The sequence below is a fragment of the Pygocentrus nattereri genome, chromosome 7 (genome assembly GCF_015220715.1).
Source record: "Pygocentrus nattereri isolate fPygNat1 chromosome 7, fPygNat1.pri, whole genome shotgun sequence".
NCBI classification, from domain to species: domain Eukaryota; kingdom Metazoa; phylum Chordata; class Actinopteri; order Characiformes; family Serrasalmidae; genus Pygocentrus; species Pygocentrus nattereri.
This window is the reverse complement of record NC_051217.1, coordinates 3,892,252-3,903,045: the sequence shown is the minus strand read 5'-3', so window position 1 is coordinate 3,903,045 and position 10,794 is coordinate 3,892,252. Positions and strand designations below refer to the sequence as shown.

The window sequence follows — 10,794 nt, the reverse complement described above, 5'->3', positions numbered from 1 at the left end:
CTTTGTCCCACATCTAACTTCCCTGTCTCACTTTTAAACGGAACCCTCTGTGTTAAGACAACTAAGCCTCAATATGGTATATATGTCAAATTATATTATAAAACATAAAATTTGATTTATAAACACAGCACAGTATTTTATTTCTTTGTAAAAATAGAAGAAAGCCCTCTGTTAGTAAGTTATCAATTGTGTTGCAGCACCAGACTGTTGCTCTCTCTCTTGTCCTTTGAGCAAAGAACAGCAAGCTAAGCTAACTATCGAATTTAAACCCTCTGAGGGCATTTTCCCGATTTATGCATATATTTTTAAAAATTCTCCTGTAATGGCTCTTGCATATAATATGATACCAATGTTTCATATCAAAATGCTCTGTTATTCAGCAGCTGTAAACTCACGTGTGTGTGGACAGAATGAAGAATGAAGTGTTTCCTGTGTGGTGGACCAGTACGTAGTGATTTCCTGAATGTCCATTGGTCAGTTTCATGCAAAATGTAGACGGACACACAAATCCACCAGTTACACGCAATGAGAGGCAGATGATGTGTATTTTAACCCCTCTCCATAGCCTCATAACTGCAGATGTGAGTCACAGGTGATCTTGTGATAAGAAGGAATGGAGAGTGTGATTTAGGAAATGTTTGAAGTGTTTTGCTGTGCTGTATTATTGCCAATAAAAACGATAAATTGGTTTTCTCCAAGAACCCTTAGCATGATTAATGTGTTCTTGTATTGTTTCTATGTCAAGCTTGTCTCAGTAGAAAAACCCGCTTCATAGAACTGCTTTCAGAAAGGTTCTATACCATCTACAGCACATTCTCCATCAATCTGAGGAACCCTTTAATCATGCAAAGGGTTCTAAGTGTTCATGGTTTTATATAGAACCATTTTCTTTGCTAAAGAGCCCTCATTTTTAAGTGTGAGAGATGGGCTAGGTTGTAACCTACCTCTGTGAAAATTCAGGTTTCGTCCTGAAATTCAATTCAGTCCCGGGACAGTAGAAGATGTGATGTAGTCAAAAAGCTGTACTGAGAAGACAAGGACTGTACAGTCTGTACGGTCATGTCATCCATTGATTGGATTTTGCTTTGCTTACATTAAAGGAAAGTACATTCACTGTATACACAGATGAGGAGAGGTTTATTTTTTGAGTTTAGGAGGACCAGGTTAAAGGGCACTGTACATATGGATGTACATATGTGAATGTGCGTGTGTGTGTGTGCATGGTTCATGACTACGCATATGTGAATGCGTATGTGTGTGTGTGAGAGAGAGAGAGAGAGAGAGAGAGAGAGAGAGAGAGAGAGAGAGTTAGGGGAGTATTTATGTGCCGGTCTGTTGGGTCTTTCTCAGTCTTTCGCTGAAGATCTGCAACGATGAGAGGAGTTCTGCTCATCTTGTGGCTGACCATTGCCTCTGTTTGGACAGCACCTGCGCAGACAGGCAAGAGTACATGTGTTTGAGCTGTTTTTTGTGGTTTTATGCATGGCATTTGAGAGGAATAAGCACTTATTGTTGATCTTTAATTTTGAGTTGGCTTGCCAAGCAAAGCCTCATTAAACATTTCACAACAGCGGTTTAAAAATCTCTCGGGGTATCTTGAGTGTTTAAAAAATGTACTTTAAACCCTCCACATTTTTTCTTTTAAACTAACTATAATTGCGTGGTTGTAATGATGTTTACCGACAAAAACTTTCAGACCTGTATTCAAATTATTATTGTATTAAGATGCTTTTTCACTATGAACAGAGGACTACAAGAAACACTCTAACACTCTGTTGCCGTAATGTTTTCAGCTGTACGCTAATTCCCTGTTAAATCTTGCTATAGTGTATGCATTTGCCCTTTTTCAACACTCTTTGTCCACCAAATTAATACTGTCTGCCTAAGACCCTTTTCAGTAAGTACAGTTCAGTCTTAAGGCTCTTAAGCGATTAATGCTTTCCCTGCTGTGTGCAGACTCTGGTCCTGTGGTGGTTCTGAAGCATGGCAGTTTGCGTGGTCAGTATGTGACAGTGAAAGGCTCTGAGAAAGCAGTGGAGCAGTACCTGGGCATTCCTTTTGCCCAGCCACCCGTAGGGCCTCTCCGTCTTTCTGCACCGAAACCTGCTGAGCCCTGGGAGGGAGAGAGAGATGCCACTCAGCACCCTCCTCTGTGAGTGCAGCCTGCCATGCTATCACTAGTCTCAGAAGCGTGGCTTTGTTTATGTCGTCACAGCTGCATAAAAACCTTGTATCTACAATTCTGTCATTTTATTTTACATTATTTGTACAGGCTCTCTGCCCTTTACATTAGTTTTTGAAATTATATTGACAATTATATTGACAAATGAACCGACATATACTGTGCAAAATTACTTCGGAAAATTATTTTACATTCAAATTTAAGAACATTTTTCTCTTTACTTGTCCTTTGAAGCACCATGTCTAACCCACTTTCTCAAAGCACTCAAAACGGCACTTGCTCTACCATGTGACAGTATGCTTTGTGCTACATTTTTGGGGGAAAAGACTTTTACTTTCTAGGTCAGACTAGAGAAAAACTGGATTAATTGTGACGCACCCAACCCTATTAGATGTCTCATATATTTGGCTGTCATGTTAATCTTCAGTCCCAGTTTGTGATTTTTCTTTCTCCATCTCTTGACATGGCAGGTGTCTTCAAGATCTAGACGTTATGGAATCTGTGTCAAAAATCATGGCCTTAAGCTTCATTCCCCCCACAGTCTCAGAAGATTGTCTGTACCTAAACGTGTACACTCCCTCTCAACGCTCAGCAGCAGAGAAGTTACCTGTAAGTAATAATTCTCATTATATTAACCTATCTAGTCGAACAGCAGACTGTTGCATTAGGCACTCAGAGGTCGAAGAAGGCACATAACATGTACTGTTCCCACACAGTAGATAATGGCTGTTGACACTGTCTGTACTTTGCCCTTTGTGCCTTTCTAAGAGGCTAATGGAGTATGGATCAATTTCACAACGCGCTGTGTCTGTTCAGTAGTGCTCTCTTCACCCATCTCAGCCGAGCAGCACCATCAGTCATCAGAGAGACCAAGGGATGCATTATTTGATCAAATAGTTACCGTACTTCTATGCAAGTTTAAGAAAATGACTTCACAGCACGTGGCAGAGTACTCAAAGAGCTTAGAGTCCACGACAGTGAGCTTAGCAGAGATAGGAAAAGCTGTGAATTGCACGCTGATCACTGATCTGTGATAATTGTCTCCAAACTTTTCTTATTATTCATGAACACAAGAAGTATGAAATACAATAGACAGTGGACAGGCTATTTGAGGTTGTCATGTTCATAGAAAAAGATAAGCCTCTCAGAAAATTGTTTAAATCCAAATGCAGCACTCAAATGGAATTTCAATGGACGTCAGTAGGGATTCACTCCCAATTCCTGTTCTTTGCTTGCCAATGTTGAATTTTACTATCAAGAAGCTTTTTTGGTCTATTTGCTGGAAAACATTCAAAGCAACTGATTTTTGTACTCTGCTGCTAACCTAGAGAGACCTACCACCTGCTCCAAGTCCTCAGTTAAGTAACAAAGGTCAAACCTCTGACAGCTCTAACTGTTATATAATCACAGGTCATGTTCTGGATCCATGGAGGGGGCCTGTACATGGGGGGAGCCATCCAGTATGATGGATCAGTACTGGCAGCCTATGAGAACATTGTTGTTGTTGTCATTCAGTATAGGCTGGGCATATTGGGATACTTCAGGTATGATCCATGGAAAATCACTTCATTGAGTAATACTGATCGCTGATGGAGACACTTGCATACTACATTTTATGATTAACAGTCATTTTTTACTAACAATGAGCCACATTCATCAATATCTTAAAAATGTTCTTAAATTTGCTCTTGAAAAGGTCCTAAAAACTCATGATGTGTTCTTAAAGACTTAGGACCCAAAAGATTTGTGACGTGCTAAATTCCAACTTGTGCCCACCTCTATTAATGTGCTGTATTGTACTGAAAACCCTATCATATTAGGATATGGGTGGGAAATATGACCATATTTATCATTATTGTGATCAATTGTGGCATATTTTGTCAAAATATGCTTTTCTGTGGAAATAAGTACTTAAAGAAAACTGATCAAATACAAAGATAGCATAACTGGGGCTGTTTAATTTGATTCAACACTAAATAATAATCATTGTAAATTACGTGATGCATACAGTCATATGCAAAGGATTGAACACTTCTAGTCAAACATCATGCTTTGTTGAATTTCCAAGTTAACACAGCTGCAACAGGGCACACGTTTAAATGTAGCATTTTTCTGCAAATGTCAGTGCACAATTTCTCTTTCTTTGCTGAATTTAACATATCAGGAAAAAAATGAAACATAAAATATAAAATAACTTTTGTGTTAACCTAGTTTTACTTAGAAAGTTAACAAAATATATCATTTGACCAGGACGCCATAACATTTGCATTCAACTGTGTTGAAAATGTCTTGAGGTACTGTGATTTTACAGTCTCGCCACATCATCCACCCCAATAGCAGCTACAGTGTGTTATTTTGTCTGTATGTTTGATGCTTCAGCACTGGAGATGAGCATGCCAGAGGCAACTGGGGCTTCCTGGATCAAGTTTTAGCACTGCAGTGGGTGCAGCAGAACATTGAGAGTTTTGGAGGAGATCCTAATTCTGTCACTATTGCAGGAGAGTCTGCTGGAGGAATCAGTACCTCTATGTTGGTAAGTGCCATTTAGTACCACAGTACTACTATACGGTACTATAGTACTACAGTACACAGTACTACTTTACTTTTTCTAAAGCAGTGTGTTTTCATTTTTGCTTGAGACAGGTTTTAATGTGAATTAGAATATAACGTGTGCTTATTACTTTAGTCCCCCTAGAACATTTTAATATCTGTCTACATTTAGTGCTGAAAGAATCGATATTTCCTTTCTCAGTGGGAAACTCTGGACACTTTGCCTCTGATTTCAATGAGAGAAATTTCAATATATTAAAATATAAGCCTTAATATAAGCCTTAATATCTGAGTAATAAGCCTGGAGTTTAAATGGTTAACAGTAATATGGTTATGAGTAAAGGTCAATAGTTATGGAGCACAAATGGGCCAATTACTAATGACCTAATTAGTGGAATTAATAATACATTTGCACTAGATGGAAGTTTTTGTCATTTTGATTAATATTTCTGTTTCAGACCCTGTCCCCATTGGCCAAAGGTCTGTTTCACCGAACAATCTTTCAGAGTGGCGCAGCTACGCTGGGAACATACTCAACAAAACACCCCATGGTCTTTGCCAAGGTATTCGGTCAAAGGCGTGATATCCTACATTTTCCTTGTATTTTATTCATTTTTCCTTGAGGCTCGCTTGTAACTTTTATGTGAGTTAAAGAACCAAACACAGTCACAATTCATTTCTATGTGACCATTTCCCAGCCTCTGGCTGGAATTGACCAGGCTGTTTTTGTCACTGTGCCTTTAAGACTAACTTATGTACTACACTGTGTACTCATTTATGAAACTGCTATAGGCCAAAAAGGCAAATATACACTATATGGACAAAAGTATTGGGATGCCTATACATTACAACTACAGGAGCTTTTATGATATCCCATTCTAAATCCATGGACATTAATGTGGAGTTGGTGAGCTTTATACAAGACTTTGGAGTGTCTGTGGGAATTTTTGCCCATTCATCCAGAAGAACATTGGTGAGGTTAGATATTGATGTTGGGAGAGGCCCTGGCAATTAATCTCCATTCTGGTTCATCCTGAAATTGTCACATTCCAGTCAAGTTCTTCCACACCAAACTCACCCAACCACGCCTTTATGGACCTTGCTTTGTGCACTGGGGCACAGTCATGCTGGAACAGAAAAGAGCCTTCCACAAACTGTTCCCACAAAATTATAAGCATACAATTGTTCAAAATGTATCAGTCTGCTGATGGCCTTCAGTGGATTGGACTGCATTAGGATTTGCCTTCAGTGGATTTAAGGCGCCTAGGTCAAACCCTGAAGAACAACCCCATAGCATTATCCCTCCTCCACCAAACTCAGAGTTATCCATCAGACTGCCAGATAGAGAAGCGTGATTTGGGACTCCATACAATAAGTTTCCACTGCTCCAGAGTCTAGTGATAGTGGGCTTTACTCCACTCCATCTGAGGCTTGCCATTTTGCTTGGTGATGTGAGGCTTACATGCAGCTGCTCAGCCATGGAACCCATGCCATGAAGCTCCTGGCACACAGCTTTTGTGGTGCTGTTACTGCCAGAGCAGGTTTGAAACTCTGGTTATTGCTCTGTAACTTTACATGGTCTTGGAGTTGCTGTGGTTCATAAATGCTTCAACTTTTCCACTCAAGGCTCATGGTGGAATATCTAGGAGGGTAGAAATTTCAGTGGGCGAATTCAGTGAGCTCTTTAGAATGACCTATTCTTTCACAAATGTTTGTAAAGCAGACTGCACGGCTAGGTACTTGATTTTGTACACCTGTGGCAACAGGACTGAATGAAACACCTGAATTCAGTGATTAACAAGCTTCCCAAATGTATGACTATTGTCTGACTACAATATTGGCTAATTTTGCAGCTTAATTTACATATATGAAGTGTATTGACTGGGGAGTAAATGGTATGTTTTTAAACTTTAACATAGCTTACAGACTACCTCAAACTCTTTTATTTTAAAAACAGTAAAAAAGATTTGGTTTTCCATGATATGGGCTTTTTTAAAAATCCAAATAAAACAGTGAAAGGTTTTAAAGGCTTTAAGGCATTTCTGTGGTGATTTACACCACATGTGGCTTTAGTGGTAAAACAAATCACAAACCACATGTACCACTGGGTGGATAGTGACTCAGAATATGTGTGAAATTTCTTATTATTGCCAGATAGTTCATTTGACTATCCTTCGCTGTAATAAGGATGGTGTTTATGGCGTATAATTATGGTGAGCAACTCTCATAAAATGGATGCTTTGTACTTTTGTTTGTGTATGTGTGTGTAGGTGGTGGCAAACGTTACAGAATGTGATTCCAGCTCTACAGAGCTGCTGGTCTCATGTATGAGAGAAAAAACAGAAGAGGATTTCATAAAGGCAACCAAAAAGGTGAGATTCATTATATTTATACATGTTTATTACAACCCCAATTCCAGTGAAGTTGGGACGTTGTGTAAAACATAAATAAGAACAGAATACGATGATTTGCAAATCCTTTTCAAACAATATTCAATTGAATACACTACAAAGACAAGATATTTAATGTTCAAACGGATAAACAGGTGAGTGTCATGATTGGGTATAAAGGGAGCATCCCTGAAAGTCGTTCACAAGCAAGGACGGGGCGAGGTTCACCACTTTGTGAACAACTGTGTGAGCAAATAGTCCGACAGTTTAAGAACAACGTTTCTCAACGTGCAACTGCAAGGAATTTAGGGATTTCATCATCTACAGTCATAATACATACATATCATACATACATACATAATATGATCAAAAGATTCAGAGAATCTGGAGAAATCTCTGAAAGTAAGCGGCAAGGCAGAAAACCAACATTGAATGCCCGTGACCTTTGACCCCTCAGACGGCGCTGCATTAAAAACCCACATCATTCTGTAACGGATATTCCCACATGGGCTCAGGAACACTTCAGAAAACCACTGTCAGTGAACTCAGTTCGTCACTCCATCTACAAGTGCAAGTTAAAACTCTGCCATGCAAAGCGAAGCCACATATCAACACCACCCAGACATGGGTAACTTGCACATCTGTGAAGGCCCCATTAATGCTGAAAGGTACATACAGGTTTTAGAGCAACATCTGCTGCCATCCAAGCAGCGTCTTTTTCAGGGACGTCCTGCTTATTTCAGCAAGACAATGCCAAGCCACATTCTGCACGTGTTACAACAGCGTGGCTTCATAGTAAAAGAGTGCGGGTACTAGACTGGCCTGCCTGCCGTCCAGACTGGTCTCCCATTGAAAATGTGTGGCGCATTATGAAGCGCAAAATACGACAACGGAGACCCCGGACTGTTGAGCAGTTGAAGCTGTACATCAAGCAAGAATGGGAAAGAATTCCACCTACAAAGCTTCAACAATCAGTGTCCTCAGTTCCCAGACGCTTACTGAATGTTGTTAAAAGGAAAGGTGATGTAGCACAGTGGTAAACACGCCCCTGTCCCAACTTCTTTGGAACGTGTTGCAGGCATCAAATTCAAAATGAGTGAATATTTGCAAAAAACAAAAGTTGATCCATTTGAACATTAAATATATATATATATATATATATATATATATATATATATATATATATATATACAAATATTTGTAGTGTATTCAATTGAATATAGGTTTGCAAAGATTTGCAAATAATTTAAATCTGTTTTTATTTATGTTTTACTTCAACTTCATTGGAATTGGGGTTGTACATATTACATATTCTCCTTGTAACTGTAATCTGGCTGTAATCATACACTTTTCTTTGTATAGCTGGAATTGTAGAAGATATCACTGTCTATAAGGAAGCAACTTATAATAATTGATGCAATTCCCTACAGCAAAAAATCTTCCTGGGAGCCACAGTGGATGGGGTGTTCCTGAAAGATGTAGCAGAGGAAATTTTGAAGAGCAAAAATTTTCTGAAAGTTCCAGTGCTTTTAGGGGTAACAAACCATGAATTTGGATGGATTCTCCCTCTGGTAAGCAAAAGTGACAAAATAACAAAATGATCAAATTCTCAGCGCTGTGGTCATTTGTGGTGGTGGTTGTTCGTTTTTATTTTTTAACAACTATGTGTTTGTTTCAGACTTTCGCTCCTCCAGGGTGGGACAAAGGGATGGACAGACAGGAGGTGGCTGCAGTTATGGGACAGTTTTTTCCAGAAGAGGTAAATTACCACTCAAGCTCCCCACTAAATAAATTGCCTGTATTCGCATTGGCTCAAGCAAATTAATATTTTGGAAAATGTCTCCCTCTGCTGAACATAAAACTCACTACATTATCAAGAACATTGTGACTAAAGAGAAAAAAAAAGACCCTGGCCTGTGATGTCACAGTAATAATACTAAGAATGCTAATATTAATAACAACAACAATAGTTGTTAAAGTACTATATTTATATATTTATCTTATTTAATATCTAATCTTGTGTAGGTCTCAGGAGTCAATGACCTCATAATAGACGAATATCTAAAAGATGCAAAAACTCCAGAGGATGTAAGAGATGGCTTCACTGAGATGATGGGGGATCTTTTCATGGTGATACCTGTCATAAAAGTGGCAGGATATCATAGAGGTAAGGTTGTGAAAGAGAAGCTTTCCCAACCTGCAGTTTGAAGTGTGAAAAAGTCTTTAAACAGCCTTTTATCGCCCTACAGATGCTGGAGCACACGTGTATATGTATGAGTTCCAGCATCGACCGAATCTTTTTAAAGACATCCGACCTAGCTTCGTGAAGGCGGATCATGCTGATGATGTTGGATTTGTGTTCGGAGCCTGTTTTTGGAGTGGCCAAATCAAAATGATAGGTACACGCTTACTGTAATTCATTCAGGAATGCTTGTAAGTAAACAAGTAAAAAAGACCTAAAGGTAACTTAAACCACATTTTTCTAAATATATCATTTGAAAAGGTGATGTTTGAGCACACGATGGAATCAGTAATTGTAGCAATGATAGAGATAATGAGGATGACCGTGGCATTTCAGACATGATGATGATGAAGGCAGTGCTGGCATTGGCATAATCATGATGAAGATGGTTCGCGCTTTTCTCTCCAGGCACATTCACTGAAGAGGAAAATCAACTGTGTAAAACCATGATGGGATACTGGGGAAACTTCGTTCGCACAGGGTGAGCACGTACTACAAAAAATATAGCTCAGGTCACGTCACCACAGAAACCATCTGCTATCATAATTTGGTCAGGGGCTGAAACTGAAGGCTCTTAATTCATTGCCAGTGAGGCTACAGGTACACAGTAAACTGCCACGAACAGAACTGTCGGAAGGCAAACTAAGGCAGGCCTGCTTCCAACAATAAAAGAACAATACATGGGACACATCATTTCCCTTGGTTTGCACAGTAAATGTACCAGAAATAGAGCACTAGCTGAATTTCACATAGGCCCAGTATTAACTCCATTCTTTTTACCTACAGCTCACCAAATGGACCTGGCTTGGTAAACTGGCCCACTTACGACCAGTCCAATAAGTATCTGAACCTGGAACTGCAGCAGACAGCTGGACAAGGACTGAGACTAGACAAACTGCATTTCTTAAACGTTGAGCTGCTTCAGAAGCTCAGTGCACTACGTGCAACCTGAACAGCTGTTCTCCTTTACCCAATGTACCAGTGATGTTTTTTTTACTAGAATGATAATAGAAATGTTGTTTTTCTAAACACTGGTTTTCTAAACATATGTATGATCATAAATAGACCTCTCTGAATTCCTGCATCTGAGTCGTTTTCCTTTGTTATGGTGGGGGGGATAGAGAGAGAGAGAGAGAGAGAGAGAGAGAGAGAGAACAGGGAGACCTAGTGAGAGAGAGAGGCCTAATGAGCAGAGGGGACATGGAGAGAGAGAGGGAGCAAGATAAAGATATGCAGAAGACAGAGAGTTAAACGGGAGAACGCTAAAGAGATGAGAGGCTGGAGAGATGCGCCGAGAAGAACGATAAACGGAGAGGAAGAGAAGAGAAAGGGGGTCGAGAGGTAGAGAGGCAGAGAAAAAAAAACGAGACGGAGAGAATTACGATGGGAATCAATAGGCCACCTCCCCCTTCCATCGTCGTGCCAGCCGA

General features: G+C 39.6%; 1 protein-coding gene across 1 annotated transcript; it reads left to right on the top strand.

The window, feature by feature from the left end:
* Positions 1 to 1,299: 1,299 nt before the first annotated feature.
* Positions 1,300 to 10,448, top strand: ces3 (carboxylesterase 3). The gene is made up of 13 exons (XM_017691032.2): positions 1,300 to 1,440; positions 1,957 to 2,152; positions 2,653 to 2,791; positions 3,593 to 3,726; positions 4,562 to 4,715; positions 5,191 to 5,295; positions 7,003 to 7,104; positions 8,553 to 8,693; positions 8,801 to 8,881; positions 9,148 to 9,289; positions 9,372 to 9,521; positions 9,773 to 9,845; positions 10,151 to 10,448. The coding sequence occupies exons 1-13, from the start codon at positions 1,374 to 1,376 to the stop codon at positions 10,314 to 10,316; spliced, it is 1,650 nt and encodes a 549-aa protein (XP_017546521.1). The 5' UTR covers positions 1,300 to 1,373; the 3' UTR covers positions 10,317 to 10,448.
* Positions 10,449 to 10,794: the final 346 nt, after the last annotated feature.